The 25,000-nt window shown below is 33.7% G+C and overlaps 1 protein-coding gene across 1 annotated transcript in view; it reads left to right on the plus strand.

Moving 5' to 3' along the window:
* The window catches only part of LOC129737794 (protein pellino), a 105,656-nt gene that overhangs the window by 64,042 nt on the left and 16,614 nt on the right, over positions 1-25,000 (plus strand). The window contains exon 3 of the mRNA XM_055728958.1: positions 23,552-23,783. Coding sequence (XP_055584933.1) covers positions 23,552-23,783 — 232 coding nt within the window. The remainder of the gene's footprint in view (positions 1-23,551; positions 23,784-25,000) is intronic.

Raw genomic sequence — 25,000 nt, forward strand, 5'->3', positions numbered from 1 at the left:
TTCTCTCATTCGTTCGGAACGTGCCCTCTCGACCAATCCATCTATGTATACCTACTAACATTGGGAACGCAATGATGCTCCACGATGTTGTTTTTGCTGTTGAATCAGCTGTATCAGATTTCTTGGCACGACTCGGCTGCCCCACAACTAAACATAACCCCAAAACGTCGTTCTAGCCTGCCCTTTGTCGGGGAGCTGAAGCGCCCAAACCGGTTAGTAGAGGTTTAGAAGTTTTCGCTTTGTAGACCCAGTGCTGGAACGAAGAAAAACGGTGAAATGGGACATTCTGGGGAAATGTTGGTCCCGCCGCTTTTAGTTTACTTTGTAATGCCCCCTTAATATGCTGTTTTCAGAAGTGATTCAAATTCCAAGAATCAAAAGGGGAAACTTAATTAATTGTGACCGATGTAACGCATTCACGGAAAAATAAGTATAGTTTTATCAACAATATTTCTGGTTGAATTTCGACCAACTATATTTATTAAATATTCAACAATATTTGTATGATTGGTTTTATGACTTCAACAATTAATATTATAGCATCAACTACAATTGGTTGTACTCCATTTACCCGAAAACCATTGCCCAGAATGAAAAATCCCCAGAATTCCAATCGCCAGAAAGAACCATTCCCCAGAATTTTTTTCCCCAGACGAACCATTCCCCAGAAAAATTTTCGCCAGAATGTACCATTTCCCAGAAATTTTTTCACCAGAATGAACCATTTACCAGAAATTTTTTCGCCAGAAGAACTATTTCCCAGAAAATTGAAAACATTTATCCCTACTAGAAATTAATAAAAAAAAAAGGAATTGTTACAAAAAAATGGGGTTTCATAACTTAATTCTTTTGCGGCAAAGCCGCAACCAACGAGGATGAAGGGGCTGAGGCGGCACAAAGCCGCCGAAGCTCCCAAATCCGAGGTGGCCGCCGACCCGCCGTCGGAAGCGGCGGCCCCATTACATTGGTCTAGGTCTGCCGGGGCTTCCTAGGTCTGCGTGAAAGCTAGGGGTGATCCCTTAGCCCCGTCCGCCACGCGACAGCGTGAAGGACAAAACGTCTTCCAAGTTCGAACGCGCAGCGTGAGGAGTCGGATACCAAAACGGTTTTTTAAAGGACCATGATAAGCATTGAATCAATTAAAGTACCCAAACCATAAACAAAGCACAATATTGGTTCTAAAATAAATTTAGTTGGAAAATTTCAAAGTCTTAGTTTCAACAAAAAAATCATTTTGAAAAAATTAATTTCGAATCATATGAAATATTCAAGAATTCATTAGAAAAAAAAAAAAGAAAACAAATAAAAATACTAGGGGAAAAAATCTGGGATTTGTGCCATTCTTGTAAATGTTCCATTCTGGGGAAAAAAATTCTGGGAAATGGTCCATTCTGGGAAAAAAATTTCTGGTAAATGGTGCATTCTGGGGAATTTTTTTCTGGGAAATGGTTCATTCTGGGGTTTGATTTCGGGTATTTGTCATTCTGGGAAAAATTCATTCTGGGCAATGGTTTTCGGGTAAATGGGATACAATCACTACAATTGTATGGTTGATTGAACCATTAATATAAAACATTCAACTGTATATACTGATTGATGTTGCTATGGTTTATTTAACTATAAATATGATTGAATCAATTGTACTTCTATAATTGATTTTAAGCGTTGATAGCGTTATATTTTATTGTTGTTTTTTTGTTGTTTTCCTGCATTAATTTTTATTTTCATTTTGGTTTTATAGATATTTATAATGCTTTATTCGGGTTAGCGGTCAGCACAACAATGGTTTTTTCACTGTCCAGCCATTTCTGCTTCCCGATGAAACGCAAATCGGTGTCACCCAATGGGGATTATAGCATTACAGTTGCATCTATCATGTTTATAGTTGAATGTGAAAGAGCAACCAAGAATGTATAGTTGAATCTACTTTTATTTATAATTTGAATCTATTATATTCATAGTTGATTGCGTAAGGTCAATCATCAGTTTGTAGTTAAGCCTATAATATTTATAATTGGATGCAGAAAAAACTACGCTTTGATGATTGGTATAACCAGCCAAGGCCGTAGGAAGAACCGACTCATGGGGGGGGGGGTTTTGGTGACTTTTTTTACCTATGATTTTTTTCTAACAACACACGGAAAGAAAAATTAAAACTAATTATGTTTGTAATTATATGATTATTCAATTTTATGTACTCATTAACGGTTTTCGTATGAAATTGTAAATTAAGAGAAGACACGAATGCCACAAGTATGGTAAAGTGTCATAAATAAAACCTTTAAAAAAAAGTAACTTTAGAAAAGTTGTCCTTAGTCTAAAGGGTGAGCTAAATGTTTTTTAATGAAACCTCTAGAAACAAAATATGAAATTCGCTTTCATCGATGGTTAAAATTTTTGAATTTGTTTAAAAGTCTGGTAGATCAAAGTTTTTTAATTTTAGCATAAAAGAAGGGTAGCCTTCAATTTCTTAAAAAAAAAACTAAACTCAAATCAAACAAGCCCAATTTTCTAAATTCTTTTGCAAATTACAAGATTCTAACCTTTGATGAAAATAAATAAAATTTTCCAAAAAAACCGTAAGAGAAAAAAAATCCGAATCCAATTTGCAAACTTGAACTAAATTTATGATTTTAGTTTGAAATTTGGCTTTAAAAAAGCTGCAATATTAATAAAGTTAAACAATACACAGAAAAAAATTTTGCAGATTTTTTAAGTTAAGACCACGTACGTGTTTCTTAAACAGGAAATATTTTTAATAAAGAATCAATTCCATAATATAAATCATGTGAATGATTTTTCTTAAATATAATTTGGGATATTTTGCATGAATCAAAACTTAGAAAACTAATTAAAATTCTACTTAACATTTGTGATTTTCTTTCAGCTGAATTCTGTGTACAAACTTATTCTGTTTAAAAACTTTGAAATCTAGAAATTGAATTGACAAGCAAATTTTTAAGTTTATGTTTTCTTAAATTTCTCAACAATTTTATGTTGATTGAAAAACTCATTCACAAGCTAAATCTTTGTCTGAATTTTAAATCTGAATTCTAAACCTGAATTCAAAAATTGAATTTTGAATTTTGATTTCCGAAATGTATTAAAAATACGATTTCCGAATATTAATTCCAGATCAGAATTTCATGAGCCAAATCTTAGAGCACTCATTCATGAATCTTCTAATTAAATTTTGTAGTGCTGGTTTAATCTTAATTCATTATTTCAATCATTTATTTTAATCTGTTTTGTGAATCTGATATAAAATGTGAATTTCGAATGATGAATCAGAATTCGGTTTCAACTTTGGATCGCCACTAAGAAGCTTTAAATGTTTAAATTTTGTGTTAGAATACAGTTTAAGAACTTCGAATTTGAACATTAAACAATTTTTTTATTTTTCCGTATTCGAAAAACTATTATAAAATATTGAAAATACATTTGATTCCCAAAAAAACTTGATTCAAATTTGATATGAAATGCAAAACCGAATTCGAACAAGGATTTCATTCCTAATTTCTTATGATTATTCGAACTGAAAATCAAGAATCTTAAACTTGACACAAAATCGGAAATACGAAAATATGTAGAAATACAATTTAGGAATATGGAACCAGAACCTCCAAAATGGGATTAATTTAAAATTTAATATTTGGACCTGATTTTCTATGATAAGGTGCCAAATTGCCTGGTTTTAACCGGATTGGCCCGGATATTTAATATAAAATTTGGGAAAAGTCCGGTGCGACCCGGTTGCTCAGATTTTATTGGAAAAGCCCGGATTTTGCTCGGGTTTGTTCTCATTCTCATTCTTAAATCAAACTTAAGGGGGGGGGTAGGGTCTAACGGGTATAAAAAAAACACCATTTTCACGATTTTTTTCTGGAGCTATCGTTCAAACAAATGTATTCAAATTTTTTGCATTATACAAAGCATTGTTTAAAGAACATTTAGTAATTTTTTCGTAGAAAAATATTGAAAAATGAGCCGGTGACGGAGCATTTTCGAGGATGCCTTTTAGAAAACAGGATTTGCGGTGGACACTGTATCTCAGCACAGAATCATCTGAAGTCAAAAAATCAGAGCAAAATATTTTTAATAGATGTTTTTCTGGACCCCAACGTTTTTATTTAACTTAAAAATATTTTTATGAAATTTTTGTGGCTGTTTGAAGTAAAAACTACGATTTTTCACTTAAAAATCCGCCATTTTTCACCTGTAAAATCTTCCCAAAGTAAAAAAATCAAAAAAGAAAAACGTTGGGGTCTGGTATTTTATATGTAGAAAATATGTTCCAAATTTGAAAAGAATCGGATAAGTAGTTTTCAAATGACGATGTCCACGGACTTTAAAAATGTGCTTTCGAGAAAAACGCGTTTGAAGTTTCTGCTCTTGCTTTCTTGCAGTATTAGATAGGAGGAGATAAAGGCCTATAACTTCTACAGTTTTGCTTCAATTGACTTGAAAATTTGACACAACATTCTTGAAATGTTTTACAATAAGAAAATAAAAAAATAAAAAAATCGATTTTTTGAAAATGTTAAACCCTACCCCCCCCCCCCTTAAAAGAAAAACAAATTATTAATTAGCAAGTTTAAAAAAATTATCATGGAAGGTTTTTTAAAGTTTTTTTTTCCTAGATTTTGACCTAAATTGCCCGGTTTTGCCTGGATTTAGTGTACAATTTTGAAGTAAAATACCCGGATTTTGCACAGGTTTTTATATTAAAAAGCCCGGATCCGTACTAAAAAAATCTGACAACCTTATTCTATGAACAAGTGAGAAAATTTTGAAAAACTGTAGCTAACTTGAAATGGGTTTTCGAGGTTTTTGTATTAGTATCTAGTTCAGATAGTTACTCTTGAATATCTTTGCACTATTATCATAATTTGATTATGAATTTAAAATTTTGAGTGTAGAGTAGAATACCTCGCTTGCTTTTTTGGACCTTCATGGGGGGGGTTTAACCCCCAAAACCCCCCCCCCGTTCCTACGGCCATGTAACCAGCTGAAATTTTTGGAACACCTTTTTCCATATTTTCAATCTTATTTGTTCTCGACATTTTCTCAAAATGCTTTCCGAAAATGAGCTAGACTTAAAATTTTCAACACCTATCAAAAACTTTATCCTACGAAGCTCTTCTGATGCTTGCCTATCCGCCTGCTCTTCATTCCTTTGCAAAATTCTTCTACCTAACATTTCATCTCGCCGCACGTGTCAATGAACATACTTTAAGCAATAAATTTATCGGCGATAAAAACTTATCATCAAGATTTGTACTTACATACATATGTAAGAATTAAAATTTTGAATGTTTGTTGTGATGTTTATAATAGTTGTATTGTAAATAAATAAATTTTGTAAAATTATTAGTGTTAATCAGAAGCTTCGGAACAAACTCAAAAATTCGTGAAGCATAGAGGATATTTAGTGTTCTTAAATCATAGAACAGGAGAACAACAATTTATTTGAAAAACACATGTATATTTTCAAGATTCACATACTTGAAAATATTAAAAAGGTTATGCTTGAGGGAATTAAGCTATTTTCAGCAAATGATTTATTTTGTGAATTTTAAAAATTGAAATAGAATTCTTAACAGCTGAAAAATATTTCACTTGTTGTACAGCACGAAATAAACAAACGGCGTTGACAAAAACCCAATCAATTTAAGTTGAATTGTTCCAAGAAATACACACTTGGATCGCACAGAAGGACGGTCCACTTGTGGTTTAGTAGTCGGAGCAAGATAAATTTTTCAAGACCTAAAACAAAATTCTTTTAATCTCATCTGCTCCGATCCAACCCACTTCAAAATTCTCCACCCAAAACCATAAACTATTCCGTTTTATGGAATATCAACACCGAAAAAAAATTAAAAAGGGGCACTTCCAAAGAATCACGGTCCATCATCATGATGGTCCACCATCAAGGGCGAATCGGCCTCTGGGCGAGGGTTTTCAAAAGTTCGGAACCAACTGCCCAATTCGACGTTTTTTGGTTAATCGTTTTTTCCCTTACGTTTTATTTTTATCGTTCGGTTTCCTTGCTTCAACCGGGCCGGATAACTTGAACGTTAATATGATGATGGAAGATAACGACAAATCATGGCACGTTACTCGACGAAACAGACAGGCGACGTTCTGACAATTATGGTTCGGAATTATTTTGCTGTTCCAGCGCTTTTGGGGTTGCCGGAAAAAAAATTGTGAATATGTTGTAAAAGATAAAAATGACATAATTGATTAAATTACAAAAAAATACATAATATCTGAAGAAACGCAAATGATAAAAGTGGCTGGAATGAAAAATATTATAAAAATAAGAAAATTAAAAAAAAAGAATTTCTATTCATTTCAAATTAAATATTTGTTACAATATTAATACAATACTAAAAAAAAGCCTTTGGAATGATTCCGGTAACACTTCTGGAGCGCCCGTGGGGTCGTTTTGGCGATCTACGCTGTGAAATTTACTTTCCCATGCTGTGGTGCAGACTTTTCCAGCCATTTTCAACTCGGCTGAGTCAGAATCAGTCATCAAAGCCATACGACTAACTCTAAGCGAGAGCAAATAAAAAAAACACCTTCATTAGAGAGCGGTAGAAAATGCTGTAATTAAACCATTCTTTTTTCCTTAGTAAGATTCTTCGAATTGAAGAGATTGGAAAAATCCATTTGCACGAATGCTGCAATAGACTGAGTCGATTTGGGGTAATTTTTTAACTTCTCAAACCCTGGAATCTAAAAAGCTTCGTTTAGGTTCAAATCTTATCCATGTTTTTTTTTGCAGAATTTTCAAGAAACGTTTACATGAGTAAATTTCAACTTTTAGATTTGTATGGGAAAATTGAATATTGTGTACTGAAAAATCAACATCATTTTTGTTTATTCGGTGGCTTATTGTTTTTGTGCCAATTTATAAACTGTTTGAAAGAAATTTTCTTTTGAACCACTTTGTTGAAGACCGTTATTTCGTGTCAAATTAAGCGTAAAAGTTATTAGCTGTTAAACCCGGGTATGTCTTTTGGTCGAGTGTCTAGCAAAGTATTGCATGAAAAGTAGTCAAGCAATACCTTGCACACTCCTTTCTTCAAACTCAAAATTCAGTATGACCGAGGTTCAAAACATAGTTCGATTCTATGAATTAAAAGTTAAGTACCCTTTTTTCTCCTTGCGATGGCTCAAAACGGAGTTCGAACTGCGAACTCAAAATTGATCCCTTTTTTTCCCCTTCTGCTGAGTTCGAGCTTATGAACTAAAAATGGAACCCTCTTTGTTGGACTGACACCTAGCGAGTTCACTTCGAACCAGAACAGCAACCGACAGACACGTCGCAAAATTTTGTCGTGCTGTTTTGAACCAAAACAACTCAATTTTGAGTTTAAGAAAAGGAACGTGTGCTAGGCAACCAACAGTGATGTCAATTGAATTTATTGTTTCTATGCCAAAAGACATGCTCCCATTCAACACCTAATAACTTTTTTGCCTAATAAGAAACGAAGCTACGGTCTTCGACAAAGTGGTTCAGCGGAAAATTTTCTTTGGAGAATTTTTAAATTGGCACAAAAATTATTAGCAGACTCGGTTCCACAAAAGAAAAAAAAATGATGTTGATTTTTCAGTACAAAATGTTCAATTTTCCCATACAAATCTAAAAGTTCAAATTTTCTCATGTAAAGGTTACTTAAAAATCCTGCAAAAAACATGGATGACTTATGAACCAAAACCAAGCTTTTTAAACCCTAGGGTTTGAAAAATTCGAAAACGACCAAAAATCGACTCAGTGTAATGCTGCAAGCAACAGGCAGCTCTTTTCCCTATTCTTGGTATGGATACCTGAGATGGTACAATCACTGTAGATGGGACTGGTTTTTATCTCGTGTTCTATGCTAGGAGAGTGAACGGACGTACGAACAGGTTCTGAAAAACTGTAACTAATATAGGCTATGTGATGAGGGCTTCTGGTTCAACATCAATCGAAGGGTATTCGATTTTTCCAATGGTTTGAAAACGGGGATCGAAATCCTACTGAAATTGAATTGGAAGGTGCAGTTAAACGTTTATAGCAACACCCATTCATATTTTGTGTACTTCTATCGTGTTTAAGTTTGATGATCTGGTCTGATCAAAATGGAGAAAAATTAAGATACAGACATTGAATTTCGTGAAGTTCGTGAAAATGTCTTTCGGCTTTTTTTTTGTAAAATTTAGTTGCTTTTTCCAAGATTGTGAAGGTTTTTTTTTATCTGACAATTTATGCCGAGGGCGTTTTGATCTTACCCAACGCCAGATTAAGGGGACTAGAACGACCCCCCTACCAAAAATATAAATTCATTCAGGATTTGTTACGTATGTAATTCACATTTTATTTAAAAAAAATTTCCATGACTCGATGGTATAAAATATATTTTCAATAACATTTTCCTCAGATGCCTGCACAATTTGCTAAAGAAACATACACAAATTTCCATAAGTTCATTCAACGTTTCATAGCTTCCAGCTTTCGATAAAACAATAAATATTTACAAATCATTGTTTTTATGAGGCACTAATCAAAAATCATTTGATATTGAAAAGAATATGTATACTTTTCACTATTAGGTATAAGATAAATTCTAAATTTCACAGTTTTGAAACTGCAATTTATCGATAATCCTTTTCTTAACTTTTTTTTAAATTCAAGTACAGATCCTGATCCAGAGATTTTGATAATCTGAAAACTAAAAACGAATACGGTCTTTTATTTTTCAATTTTCAAATTCATAACTATCTGCCAACATTCGACTAACGAGCTTTGATGTATGGTTCTGCTTTTTTTCTCAGAGACACAATCCATGATTTGATTGAATATTACAATGCTCATTATTTTTTGAGTCGTTTTTTTATGAAGAAATGACAAAAAAGGTTCTTTATTAAAATTATCCATTCATTTTCTAATGTGAGTTTTGATTTTTGTTTTGAAATTTTTGGTTTTTAATTCTTTTTTGGATGACTGAACCTAGCTCTGGCACTGGATTTTTATTTGAAGTTCTGTTCTATTTTTATTTCTTTTTTATCCTTTAACTGAATTTGATTTGAATACTAATATTGGAATCATGTTCTATATTCTAATTTTGATGTCGAGGAATAAAAAATCTTCATTATTCTTTCAATTTTGTCGACTTTTAAAACTCTACAGTATTAATTTGTCATTTGAATCATTCCTTCGAACGTTATTGAGATTTTGCTCTTCAATACTGAATATTGTTAAAAAAAAAAGATATCAATTAATGGTATTATTTTAGATTTTGAATCTCTATCAGAAAAAAAAAATTTATTCGTTTTGACTGACTTTTTAAGTCCAAATTTTTAATTTTAAATGCGGAAGCCAGTTGATTTTTAAAAATTCAATTCTGCACAATAATTTTAGACATGAACTCTGAATTGTATTTTTGTGGTTCAAAAGTATATTTCTAAAGGAGAATTTGGATTAAAATTTTGACTTCGACTTTGTCAACTGAAACTTTAATGTGATTATGAATATTTAATCAAGATTGATCTCTCAAGTTTGAAAAACGATCCGCAGTTATATTTTGTATTATATGAGGCAGAAATATTTATATGTAGCTTGTTTTTAGAATAAACAAGAACTTTAATCAAAATGAAACAAATAGGACCCCCTAGAAAAATGGCCTCGGCCCTCCGATGGCTTAATCCTGCTCTGATTTTCCCTAAAATTTAAAATTTGGTTCATTTTTACGACTTAAAACTATTTTTTTTATTTTATTATTTTTTTCGAGTTAGCTTTGGTTGGATTTATTTGTAAATAAAATAAAACCATATTTCAAGGCTACATAACTCTGTAATTTTCACCGGAAATCATAAATAGCACATCAAAACGCATTTAAATTTTATCAGCATTTTAAATAAAATATTTTAAAATGTTTGAGATCTTTAATATACATTTTGAATGTTAAAATTCAAAAATTCGAAGAAAAATTTTATGGAAAAATTTAAAAAACATCAAATTTAAATAGAAATTTCAAAGATATGCGAACTGTCAACTTTAAATTTTTTTTATGAAATCTTAAAGTAAAATTTTTCAATTGATTTTTATCAAAAGAATAAATTGGAATACTGAAAAACTTAAATTCGAAAAGCAGATAAACAATTTTGGGTTATCGTGTATTCTGAAATTTATGAATTGGTTTTTCATGTCTTTTTGTTTTAAATACGTTTGAAAATTTTATGTTACAACTACCACGAACCTAACTTGTCCATCAAAAAGATCATCGGTGTTTTGAAGATTTTTTTCAACCGTAGGATGAAAATAAAAAATCGCAAAAAGCTTTTTTACATAGCCAATGAGTTTGATTGTTCGTTCATGGAACCTTGGGAAACATTTTGAATGACATTATTTCAAAAGCCAGAAAGCAAAATTAGCCAGTGACTTAACTACTTATAATGGGATTTGAATATCTACTTTCCAGGAAATTTCAATATCCACTAGATATAAGCTACTGTTTGTATAAAATAAAACTAAACATATGAATTCTCCTAAGACATGTGTCTGTCTGTCTGTCCGACCTGCATTGGGAGGATAGGAAGAGGGGAGGGGTCCATACATTTTTTTGCAATTACTCAATAACTGATAAAGCAAGGGAATCAAACTTGGAATGCAAGGGTAATTAGATGAACGAAATGTTCCCAAGATGGTTTGAAACACTTCTTTCCTTTCATTGGAGAGACAGAAAGAGGGAAGGGACTCCTATACAATGATCTAGCAAATGGAACTAAACTTGGCATGGGAGGATATTTGGATACGGATATAAACTTTATGGTTGTTTGAGACCCCTTCCTGATCCCAGTGAACTAACACGAAGAAATGAGAGGGCCACCACAATTTTTTTAAGATGTCAAGAATTAATCAGTCGAAAGATACCGAACTTCGTATATGATTGTATTTTAATACCTATTATTTTAAGCAAATTTGACCCCAAATTTGTCATAGGAAAGTATCTTTATGGAAGTAACATTTTAAGACTCTACCTTTTTTTCAGTGGGAAGCTAGAAAAGGGAAAGGGGTGAATCAGGCCCGTGCGAAGGACCCGTCCATGGCGGGGGTTTTCAAAATTCAAATTTTACTTAAAATAATAACAATACCAAAAATAAACAATAAATAAGGAAATTGATTTTTTTTAACTCATGAATGTCTCTCAAACTCAAAAAATAAATCCAGGTTTTTTTGTAAACAAATCATAATGAATGTTTCAAATCAATGCTATTTCCGGTAAATCATTGATAAATTTTTCAAAATGATATTCCTCATTTGAACTAGAAATTTGCCTCAAAATTAATTTTCAACAGTCAAGTTTTCAGATTTGGCACCGATTAAAAAAAATCTTAATTCTTAAATAAACGTCAGAAAAGGTTAAAAATAAATCATGTTTAAAAATTAAATTGTTATTAATTATTAATCTTTATTTACATTTCTTTTCTTCATTTTCAATAATAGGCTTGAAAAATTTCTCTGTAGTATTTTGAAATTGAAAAAAAAATTATCACGACTTGAAATGTGAATTTTTGATTATAAAAAACATTTGGAACTTAGAAGGATTTATTCAAAAGTTGATGATTGAAATTAATTTGATAAAACACAGAAGGAATTCAATATTATTTCAAGAGCGCCAGTTATCAAAGTTAGAGTTAAAACCTATTTCTAAACTAAAATTCTTCCAGTTACCAAAATAATTTTTGAAGTTCTAAATACTAACTTTACAAATCATGTTCAATTAAACTGACAAAGTACATGTTGAGAAATGGATAATTTCGCGAATATAAGAAAAAAATATAAAAATATGGAATTCCAAGTTTTGTTGTAAATATTAGAAGCACAAAACAAATACAAATTTAGTTAGCATTGCGCATTTAAACTAAGCTTTAAAATGGTTTTTGTATTACAAAAATAAATGAAAAGTTTATAAATTTTCAATCAAAGGGTTTAAAGTTTAAGATTTCAAGCTTTGAAGATTTTGTCACTTTCAATTGAAACATTGGGCCCTGGAAAAACACTATAAGAAACTATGTTTTTTCTTATTAAAAATTCATATTTAAAGGCTAATGTTTTCAGAACACAAAATTCAGAATTCAACAATAAAGACAAACTTATTGAAAATCATGTCTAAAATTTAAAATTAAATTTATTAGGAAATTTAAAAAAAAACTGTACTATAAAATTTGGTTAACTTATTTGAAAATTAAAATAAAATACATATAAAGATGAAAAGTAGAAGTCGTTGAATGAGGTAAAGAAAACGAATAACCGTTGAAAAAGTTGCGATTGCCATAAATATGGTAAAACGACTATAATCGATACAAAAGAAACCTTTTTCACAAATTTCAATGTTACTTGGCGTTAAGGGGAAAAATGATAGTTGATTTAAAACTTTTATTTTAAAACGTTATGTTTTTGAGAAAGTCTTTTCAAAAAAGTGTGGAAATTTCTTGAATAACTATTTTTATAAGTTATTTCATTAACAAAAGCTGATAGCAAAATTGCATATTTTGATTCGTGGCATCCAAATTAGTCAAAATGCCTTTTAAATGCATTACAAGTCGGCAGATGATTTTTTTTGCCTTGTGAAATTTATCAAAAAAAAAAAAAAAATAAATGTGAAGTTGAGCATTTAAAAGAATGAGAATCAGAAAATAAAATTGAAACTAAATTGTTTTCTTGGAGAATATTTCATATCAACGTAACATTAGTAACGACTTATAAGATTTTTTAATCAAAATTGTTAGTAAAAAATTAGAGGACATAAGTTTGAGGTTTTTTTTTCAATTCTGTTGACCATCGTGAGCCTGTTACATGGCTACCGACTTGTTGATGTATAAAATTAGAATTCGATGAATTAATTTTGAAGTTGAAATGGTTGGTTTCAAACTCTGAACTTGTTGAGTTACACTTCTTAATAAAAACCCATTCTAAAGATGAGTTAGGGTTTTGCACGTGAAGAGTTTCAAAACAAAAGGTTGAGTGTGAGTGACTCTTGACTTGAGTCAAATCAAAATTTAAAATTAAAAATTAGTTTCAATTCGAGAACATCAAATAGTGTCGTATAATGAAATGTCTCAAGCCTAGAGTATTTTAAGACTAAATTCCGCCGGAGGCGAGCCAAATTTCTGAGCAGGTTGTTAACATTTATTTTCAAACAGTTTTAAAATCAAGTTATTTCCTGTTACTAAGGTGAAAATTTTTATTGGAAAAAATCTCCACGGGGGGGGGGGGGGTTAAACCCCTAACCCCCCCCCCCCGTTCGCACGGCCTTGGGGTGAATATCCAACAAATTTAAGGTCAGGTTTTGAGAACAGAAAAGAATATTTGAAAAAAATTGAATTCATCTTTTTTGTATTGCAATTTGAAACTCAAGTTACAACTTTCATTTCAAGGCGATGATATATGATAAAATGTTGAGAATCAAATAAAAAATAATGAACTAACAAATTTAAATATCAATTATTTTTAAAATTTGCATCATTTTACGAGGTGTAGCAAAGTACACCGGGTCAGCTAGTGAATCTATAAAATTTCAATATAACTTAACTACCAGTAAACATAAATAAGAAATCCGGTGAAATAAATTGTTAAATATTTGTAAAATCCAACAAATTTTAGTTCTCGATAAATAATAAAATCAAGCATTTTCTTCTGAAAAAAATGTTTTTTTCCGGAACCCTTCCACGAAACATAGATCGATTAGCTAAACATTCAAATTAAGACATCGCAGCAGCGTTTATTGGTTGATTGAGTCCCATATATGAGTCACTGTAACTGTTTCTGCTGGCGCTCATAATTATTTATGAGATGATATTTTCATTTGAATTTTAAAACCAAACAAATACGGAGCAGCAGGTGCTGTTTGGTTTAATGGCGTCGAAACGCACAAGCCAACAAACAAGGCGTTGATGAGCCGAAGGTTTTCCGATGTGGTTAATTCTGGCCAAAATATAAAACCTAAAAAGAGACGGAGACAAGCGAAAAAAAAAAACAAAATAACCCGCAAGCAGCTGAAGCAAAACAGCCGGTGCAAATTTAGCAGAAGTGGCAAATTACAACCTGTCTGATGTTATTTGAGCGGTAAATATTGGCACATGTCCTAGGTCCGGTTGGAAGGAAATTCGAGCGAGGAAGGAAATCGAGTTCATTTTCGTTAATATATTTTGTACGATGATTGCACCAACACCGAATAGCTAAGTGGGGGGCAGCAGAAAATCGAGCCGGTTCAGTAGAAAATCTTGACCCTCAGAATAAATGAGCCGTTCGTTGTTTGTGGAATTGGATCAACAACTGGGGCGCGGCTTCAACTGATGAATCACGCGAACAATGCGAGAAATTTTGATACGTCAAAAATTGATGGCTTCAAAATTATGCCCCAAAAAAAGCCTATATCCGAAAACTCTTAAAGCAAATTTTGTAACTTTGCTACGTAGTTTTCGGACAATCCTTCTGTAATTTCAAGTTCGTCGGTGTAAATCAAACTCAATTGCCGGGCAGCGTCATATAAGACACCAATTTATGCCGCATCAAAGAGCCGATTCAGGTTATTGTTGCCATGTTTGTTTGATGAACTGGATACCCACCTGATGGTATCTGACTTTGGCATGCCGTGCGGACATAAATATTTTCTCGTTGTTATTATTGCTCGCAGTTTACGGAAAAAGGAAACTCTGAACGAATCACTACCCTATACCACTGCTTGACCAATCATCCGTGATTCGTTCTCGGAAAGTGTTTTCGAATAACTGGCGCTGTCAAGGACGCTGAGCTGAAAAACCAAACGGTTTCCTTTTTCAAAACCTGAAAGCTATCAGACAAATTTTGCCAGCACTGGGTTTCGTTATGGCTATGGGAGTTACTAAGCAAACACTAGCGAAACAATGTCCTCCATAGTAGAGTTTAGATTAGTAAGGAAGCTTTCGGGGAGCTTTTAAGGACAGACATACATTTTCCTAACTACCAAACGTCAAACATTTACCTGGCATTGCTAATTAGGATATATTTACAGTTCTACACAAACACCACTTTAGCAAAAAGCCTCAACCAGGCAGACCAGAGGGTTTAAAAAAAAATCAGGTTTTTTTTCAGAATACCACAAATTTGTGGTTTTAATAAATGTTTTAATTTCATAAATAAAAACGAAATATCTACTGGTACCTTACACGCTTTAAAGCGTGGATCATCAGAAATCTGGAGGCACTTTTTATTTTACCATAGCGCTCCTAGTTTTCGGATCTGGAATTTTTTGACAGTACTTAGCTCGGAAATGTTTCCTCTATCAGTGCTGAAAATTTCATTACGATTCTTTTTGTTCCAAAAAAGTTACACGTGATAGAAGCCGCGAGACGAAAATTATTTTGGACACCCACGTTCAAAAACCCAATGTGGTCTGGTTCAAAAATCGCGAAATCTAATTTTGGGAGGCTTCCTGACCAAAAATTTTACAAAGCCACTGGTCGGAGTGATGTCCCCATCAAGTTCAAATTCGTTTTTGCCAATAACTTTGCAGAAAAGTTTTTGATCTGGCAAGATATTTGGAGCTGCGCCCGAAAAACCCCGGTTTTTTGTGAAAAACAAGACCATGGACTCCGAAATGTACAAGGAGGAGTGCCTGAAAAATGTTTTTTTCCTTTTATTAGATCTTACAAAGAAACAGTAAAGTTTTCGACAGATTTGGCAAGCTGCCACTACAGCAAAGAGGTACTACAGTGATATCGGGCCAACGGGTGGATTTTGTCGAAAAGGACATCAACCCACCCAACTCCCCTCAATTCCGCCCTATCGAAAAATTTTGGGCAATTGTTAATCAGAAGATGAAGAAGAATGGTAGGACGACTCGGGATGCAACAGAGATGAAGAGATTGTGGAAGAAAATGGCCGCTGAGGGCAGTGAACGGCTGCTGAGGTCATTGAATAGGGTGTCCAAACTTAGATGAGTGGTTCTCGACGAAAAGTACGAAATTTCATCAAAACAACATCGGAATATTTTTTTATTATTTTTCCTTAAAAGTGCTGTAAAAACCCTACAATTTGAGCACAAAACATTTGTATTCCGTTAACATAGCTCCGAGATAGACCCTTTTTAATGCGTCCAGATTTGTAGTGATCCATGCTTTATTTTATGCACTAACTAAGGCGAGCAGAATCTTGGCTGGCCGGCAGTTTATATGGAAAAACACCATTTCAATATCATCTGAACCGAACATTATTATCGATTAAAAAGAAATCTAAACTGTGATTGAATTTATAGTTAAATCATCAGGATATCGAACGGTTCTGTAATAAAATAGTGCAGTAGTAGTATCTTTTTTTTTTTTTTTTTTGTAAATCAGGATGGCTTGTGATATAGCTCAGTTGGCAAGTCTGTTGTCTCCTGAGCCGATGTCCACGAGTTCGAGCCCAAGAGTAAACATCGAACACAGTTGTACCGGATAGTTTTTCAATAACGATCCGCCAACTGTAACGTTGATAAAGTCGCGAATGCCATAAAGATGGTAAAACGACTATAATCGAAACAAAAAAAAAAGTAAATCAGGACAATTCAGTTCATACATTTTAATTTAAAGGCCATTTTTCAACAATCAGGACAAATCAAGACCGTTTGAAAAATCAAGACAAATCCTGATTTATCAGGACACATGGCACCTCTGACCTCAACTCGAACCTAAAAGTACACACAAAAAAATTTTCACTTAAAAAGTAAGGGGGGGGGGGGGTAATTGGTAATGAATGCTTGGTGAAATACCAATGAATACAAGCGAGATTTCAGTCTAATCTGGCACTTACGGATCAAAACCGATGCATAAATATTGCCCTCTGTTGTGGTATGAGCCTACTTGGTTGAATGATACAACTGAATCAAAGCAATCGAAAGATTCCGTGGTTGAATTAAAAGGAATCTTCCGATTGCTTTGATTCACATAAATATTGGTTTCATCACTCAATTTTGAAAATCTGTAAAATCTGGGCATTCTCAGCAAAAATCGGGGTAAAATCTGTGTCTGACCAATATCTGGACGAAGGGTCAAAATTCTTGGTTTTACAGACAAATTTGGGCACCTGGCAACCCAGTTTGTTATGATGTATAGTGGTGCCAAGTGGAATGGTTTTTCAGAATTAGCATTGAATTTTGAAAAAAAACGAGAAAACTGAACATGTTTTTTTTAATTTGATTTTTTTTTAAGGATGTACAGAATATGTCGCATGATTGTACGTTGAATTCAAAAGAGAAATTTTCAAAAATTGTAACTGTTTCCGTTTCCTAGCAGCCCAATTTTCAGTCGGGATTATTCTAAATGGTATCACAATTGAACAATTTGTTGTATAATTCGAGAACTACTCAAGCAAATGGAGTCAAATTCGACATGGATGGTTATTTGAGTAAAATGATTGACTATTTACACGGACTAAATTGACTATTTAAAATCCCTCCCTTCTATCTTTTGAGCCGATAAGATGTTTAGCATTTTCCGAGTACTAATCAATCAAATGATACTAAATTTTACATTAACATATCAAGGTGCGAGAAATGTTACTACAATGTTTTGAGACCGCTCTCTATTTCCATTGAGGAGATCAGAAGAGGGAAGGGATCTTCCATACATGTATTAATTGTCAATAATTAAACCATATATTCTTTTTCATTTTTATCGCTACCCGCCTAGTGTATGTGCACTGTCGGCCAAATGTTTGGGATCACCCCTTCAAAAACATGAAAATTTTGATCGGCCATATTTCAGCCATCTTATGATATATTGCAATTTATTAAATCTTACTCCAAAGATCGTGAGTAAAATCTTCTTTGTATGATTTTGACAAAGAGTATATGTTAAGTTTATATTACCTAAACTTAGCTCAAAGTTAGGGCATTTTCCAAAAACTGCACTTAAAATTCAAACCCGATCATCTCAGGGTGAGGTGAATCAAATTTCAAAATTCAAGTTGTATTCAAATCCTTTTTCCATAGCTATTCGTTAAGTTTTGTGATTAAAAAATTGCAATATACTTAAAGAAAATAGCTATATAAGTTATCGTCCAAAAGTTTGGGATCACCCCGCAGTATGGTGTAACAGCCAACAGTTTGGGATCAGTTTTCTAAAACATGCATTTTTATTTCACGCGTATCTCTGTTATCAAACAACGTATTGTCTATATAGTAAGCTGATTTGGAAACTAATGAGTTGAACTTGCTTTATCGATATTAAGTTGAAATATTTTTGATGATTAACTTCATAAAACGTTCACCAAATAGTCCGACCGTAAAAAACAACATGCAAATTGGTTTTGACCAGATCAGATGGCTTATCTCAGAGTCCAGCCCACCATGAGATGATCGGATTTGAATTTTAAGTGCAGTTTTTGGAAAATGTTCTAACTTTAAGCTAAGTTTAGGTTATATAAACTTAGAATATACTTTTTGTCAAAAACATACAATGGAGGATTTGCTCACGATCTTTCGAGTAAGATCTAAAGAATTGCAATATGTCATAAGATGGCTGAGGCTGATGTCAAGCTGAGGCGACAAGCATCGCTTTGCGTTATAAATTCCAATAAGAAAGCAATGCAACGCATTGGTATATCATGCTGGCGTGCCTTGGCGCTTTCGAAATTCACTACAAATTATCACTTCTCTACATCTGATAATGCTTGGAATCGTCTCCTTTTTTTCGGGAGCAATAAACTCATCAGATCATGATCCGGATTGCGAAAATGCCGAAATTTCAACCGACAAAATTCTTTATTTTTTTGCGGGAACTAAGAATTTATGAAAATTTTCTCGTCGATTCAGATATTATTTAGTTTATTATCACATATTTGGACTAATCTACGAACTATTGTGGTTAAAACCCGAAATCACTGCTTTAAACCGAGAAAAAACAACATTCCCATTGGATTTTCTACTTCAAAACACCTCAGCTTGACATCAGCCTGAGATATGGCCGATCAAAATGTTCAGGTTTTTGAAGATCTGATCCCAAACTTTTGGCCGATAGTGGACATTAGGGTGGCAGCCAAAATGGCCATGGCAAATTTAAAAAAATGGACCATATAAATTCTGTTGCTTGACCCGAAAAACTAACTTGTGCAAACGTTCAGCTCAATCAGACTTAATTTAGAGACTATAGTTCGCTTATAGTTTCAAATTTTTAACCCTCGAAGGAAATCGGTAAAACCTAAATGAAATGCACTAAGATTTTTTGTACGCGGTTTGATTTTGCTCAGTATCCCTAACACGGCTTCTTTGAACGAATAACCTTTTAATCACCAAAAAGTTATGAATTTCATTTGAAAAAGGAGAAACCAGTCAAGGGGCCTAAAAGTGCATTAAAGCTAATTTCGGAAAACCCGCTTTTAAAGCATTTAGGACCACGAAAAAATTTAAGCCCAAAATCACCAAACTTTGGCATTCTCTATCTCAGAAACGGCTGGACCAAATTCTACAAATTAAGTATCTTTGAGTTATCGAAAGTGTTTTACACTAAGCTTGCCAGATTGCCCGGATATTTAATAAAAAAAATTGAAAAGTGGTTCGGCCCGGATGACCGGATTTCACTGAAATAAGCCCGGATTTTGCCCGGATTTATTCACTTTATTTGCAAAATCAAACAAAAAAAAACAAATTGCGTTGCAAAATTTTTTTATTTATGCGACTAAAATAGAATTTTAAAACTATTGATGAGTTTTGATGAAAAACATTTTTTTTTCTTGATTTTTGTTGAATTATTTCTGCATTTTGACCAGATTTGCCCGGATTTCTGGTCGATCATTTTGAAATCAATTGCTCGGGTTTTGCCAGGTTTTAAAATAAAATAGCCCGGATGCTTGCTGAAAAAAATCTGACAACCTCATTTTACACAATTATGTAGAATTAGTTTTTTTTTTTTTTTGATAAAATGTATCACATTTGAGTTATGCTTCTCAGTGAAGTGCACCGCAATGTGTTAAGCTGTTGTGTTTTGTTATTATTCATACATTTTTCCAACATTTGTATTTTTTTTTTTCAAACCTAAAGTATATAAATTTTTTTTTTAAAAATCGAAAAAATAATCGGATTTGAGGACTGCATTCGAAAAAAATGCAACATTTTCATTGTTCGAAAATTTTTGAGAGAATAGTTGAAAATTGATGAAATTTTTAGTGATACTACCATTACTGGGTTGGGTTGTTTACATGTGGATAATTTTTGTGGCGATCTGTCATATAGTTTTTGAGATAGCGTCTAGAGAATAAGTTTATTGACTAAAATGTTTGGGCAACATATGTATGGGCCATCTATATTGCACACTATGAACTACCGTTTATCTAAATCAATGCTATTCTTGTTGGAGTTATTTACTTCCTGCTGCTAGACCTTCAAAATAACTTAAAAATTTCTATTTTATCAAAGTTTTGACAAGTTTAGCAGATTGTCCACCTTCTGCAAGAAAACAACATTTTTATTTTTTATTACTCTATCACAGTTTTTGCTTAATGGCACGATTCCAGATCCAACTAAAACAGAGTATTTACTTTTAAAAACCTTTGGAAGTGCCATGGGAGGAAAACGGTCGCTTTTGTAGGCACTTATTTTTATATTTGGCAGATAATTGTGCTAATCGTTATGTACCACTTATCGATTTGCATCTTCCACAGATCGTCAGCCAAATTTAGTATTAGATATAGTTTTTTTTTTTATTTTCTTCTCGTTCTTCTTCGGAACATTTAAGCTAGGCTTTTCAATGAAAAAAATCAGACAGGAGAAAAATCAACCTGCTTTACCACTTCTTCAATTGAAAGTTTCGAATGACGCTATACCCCGCTCTTCTCATACTTCCATGGAATTAATTATTCTTACTTTTATTCAAATTTTAGCTTACTGTCAGACTCTCTAGCATTTCTAGAATGATTTATCACACCTGTTTTGGGGTCTCTTTATGGGACTTTCCAGATTTTTCATGTTCCTGCCCGAAAATTTGGGTCAAAGGATTTATTTATTAGACGCTATCTCAAAAACTACTTGACAAATCGCCACAAAATTTTGTACATGTAAACATTACATTTCTAGGTAGTATCATTGATATTTTCATAAATTTTTATCCATCCATTTAAAATTAATAACTTTTAAATGGATGGATAAAAATTTATGAAAATAAATGAAAAAAATGAAAGTGTTGCATTTTTTGGCACTGAAGGCCTCAAATAATAGATATCCTTCTTCCTGATGTTTTTTTTATTGCCAAAGCCTAAAGATGAAATTGTGGTCCGACAGTAACCTATTTCAATTTATTTCTGCGTGGTGACAATTTAGTAGAGAGTGGTTTAATTTAGTAGAAAAAACTTGCCGAATGCGGATCCCGTTTGGCTGAAGTTTTAAGGCGTGATTCCCAATAAATCTACACAAAATGGCTCGTTGCTGCTACACGACTACGATTCGAAGGTAATTCAAACCCCATTTTCACTTGAGCCATACTCTTTGTACCGAATATGCAACGAACTGCATCGAAACGGGCAAAAGTTAGCCTTAAGGTTGTGCCAGTTCTTGAAGCAGCTCATGCACGCCCAATCCATTCGACAAATTTGTTACATTGGAATATCCGAGCTGATGTTGCTCCTTCCGAATAAACGTAGGCTTAAATAAAATATCCACAATCGATTCATTGCCGGATGGAAAACCGAAATTTTCAGTACACTTACAGTTAAAAAGAGTAAGGCTATGATTTTACTGGTACTGAGTATTCCATGAAGATGACGTTTTTGGCATGATCTCAAAACAACTTAATTTTTTGCATAATTTTTTAACTGTTGGCATTGTTATCTTCAAACTTGTCTGTCGGGATAGTTTTTATTTTGTAATTACTGCTAATCCACCTTTTCGTTATAGCAAAATCGTCCGAATTATTCGTTGTTTGACAAAAAGTACTGCCGATGTAGAAGGACTCCATTGGCCATCAACAGCAACGGCAAAACGCGGCATCGTTAATTCGAAAACCGATAGATCATACTGCCTCCTCATCGTTTTAATGTCAGTAGTAGATACTACTTTGGATGCATGAAAGACCAACCACCGAGTGCCACGATGGCCGGGCCATGATTTTCCTAACCAGAACTTTTATAGTCCATAGTTGGAATTGAAGCCTGGCCCGGATTGCCACGTTTCTTTGCATACTGGCTACAGTTCTTCCACCCTTTTGAATAGTTTGTTTTAGTTATTTCGAAAAACCTTGGCTGTTTTGGCTGTCTTTTAGCCTTATCACATCTAAGGGAAGTTTCTGAGTTCAAAAGATGTGAAGTGAGGTTAATCATTCTGTGAAGCCAATTTACCTAACCCCGCAACTTAATTTCTTAAAACATTGATTTATTTTTAATGGTTGACACCGAAAATCTAATAACCAAGTTTCAAATTCAAATTCAAAATATCAGAATAGTTTATTTTTAAATTTTAGATTTTAGATTCAGATTTCAAATTCAGATTCAGGTTTCAGATTCAGTTTTATGATTTAGATTTAGATTTCGGGTTCAGGTTCAGATTTAAATCGCAGATTCAGATATCAGATGTAATGTTTAGAAAATTATTTGCCCAATCGCTGCTTCCTCTACCTTCTTTAAGTGCAGAGAATTTTCCCTGAATCTAGATTCCGACAGGTATACAATTTTATCGATTCCCAGTGTAAAACGGACGGGGAACTGTAATCTAAATATAAACAGCCTTATGTAACCGCAGCGCTGTCCCATTTCGAGTCTCGCCCGTTTGGGCAGAAGCGATTTTCCCCTTCTTCCCTCTACAACCACAGCTCCAACTGTCCAACAACATTAGAGATGCTCCAGATACCAGAAACGAAACAAACATTAGCGTGCATTTTTAATTTATACCTCTATCTCATGGCTAGGTTTGCGTACCGGTAGACATGTTCCATATGACTCAACGTTTTTACTAGCTTGTTGCTACCAAATGTGTAGGAAAGTAAGGCATTAGAGTTCGGGCGGGAGGATTGGGAGATTTATTTGCTCCCCAACAACGTGACGTCGTCCCCAGATTTTGGTTTCCATTTCATGAAGATGGCATTTTCCTCTATTTGGCCACCCGTAGTAGACACCCCGATGCGATGATGGCCACGGCGACCGACAGCCAGACCAAATGGATGGATTGGATACGGTGCCATCTACTGCATTTTTGTGTGTGCACTTTCGTCTGCTAGTTAGTGGGAAGATATGGGGGCATTAGCAAAACTGAATCCCACCTTAAATAGGTGTAGACTTCTTTCTGTGTCTATATTGCCAGTCTAGTTAACCGCAAGTTGCGGTTACTCTGGATGACTGTGTTTCTAGCTTCCTTTATCAGCTGCCAACACCATACACTTAATGGGATCATAATGGTAAAACGGTTCAACTGAAAATCGTCAGCATATGTAGGTTATGAATATTTATATAGTGAGACATCCAACGCAACCAACTGATCTTTGATCTTACGTGTTTGTGCGTTTCCAAACTAACGATGGTCCTGTTTTTCGCTCTTCTTTCCATCCCTTCAAACAGATATAATGGCTACCTACCGCAGGGCGATCGGGGCCGGCGGCGGTCCAAATTTGTGTTGTACAAGCGGGGCGAATCGAACGGCGTCAAGCGGTCGAAGCACTACATCGTACAATCACCTCAGACATCACAGGCCATCCTGGACGCGAAGCAGCACTCGATATCGTACACACTGTCCCGGAACCAGGCCGTCATCGTCGAGTACAAAGAGGACCCGGACACGGACATGTTTCAGGTTGGTAACTGCCACTTTGTTTTTTTTTTTGGTTTTCCTGAAACCGGAAATTCTACCGCTTGTTTATAGTTTTCCATTTCGGCTGAGAATGTTCGAAAAATTTTATGAGATGGAATAAATGGGTAAAGGTTTACAATATTGCTAAATGCTAGATGTGTCTAGAAAATAGAAGATATGGTCAAATGGTAGAATGAAGTTAGAATGTATGGTTAAAAGATAGAACACCCAAGTAACACAGACAGTTTTATTGGACTCCTCAAGCCCTTTATAAAACTAAAACTTTATCTAGTAGCCTGCTTTAAAACTTTAAATGTTACTTGGGCATATTGTATAGGAAGAACCACAGAAGATAAAGTTAAGTTTTTTCTCCGGCAGAACAGTATTCTTTACGACAAACAGGTTGATCTCTCGTGAAGTTTTAGAACTCTGCGGTACTGCTCACGTAACCAAAAGCTTATACAAGCCTTCCAAAAACGCTTAGCATGCTCCACAGCTGATAGTTTATGTTCTTCAAGATACTTTTATGGTTCGCAATTTCTCCCGCCGAGTGATGAGAACTATAATTGAGAGATCAAGAGCAAACTTTCAGCTGATAAGTGCAGGGCAGAAGCTCTTGGAGCAAATTATACCGTTTTAGTTTATTCCGAGATTTGCCCTAGGTTTGCACTGGTGCACCACCAAGTGCTGTCATCTTGTTTGTTTATTCGGACAGTGTTGCACTGGTTTTGAACTGGTGTCGCACTGCCATCGGGCGGTAGTCAAGGTTGCCGAAAAAAATCTGTTTGTTGAAAAAATAAAATTCTGACTTTCTGTGATTTTACCCAAAAATTCTGTGACGGTTTTCTGTGTTGCCGAAAAAAATCTGTATTTTGAAGAAATGAAATTCTGACTTTCTTTGATTTTACCCAAAAATTCTGTGACGGTTTTCTGTGATGCTTTCAATAACTTCATTAAAAAGTGATGTCAAATTAAGTCTTTTTTACATTTTACGTGAGAAAAATCAATTAACATTACTAATTTCATCATATTTTCCAATTCATAATTAAAAATCCAAAATTTATATTGACCTAAAAAAATTTTGGACAAACGTTTGCAATTTTAAAATTCTGTAAAATCTGTTAATATTTCCAAAATTCTGTGTTCTGCGACACAGATTCTATGATGAAAATTTGCTCAAAATTCTGTGTAATTATAAATTTTTGGTGATTTCGGCAACC

The sequence above is a fragment of the Uranotaenia lowii genome, chromosome 1 (assembly GCF_029784155.1).
Source record: "Uranotaenia lowii strain MFRU-FL chromosome 1, ASM2978415v1, whole genome shotgun sequence".
Classification (NCBI taxonomy): domain Eukaryota; kingdom Metazoa; phylum Arthropoda; class Insecta; order Diptera; family Culicidae; genus Uranotaenia; species Uranotaenia lowii.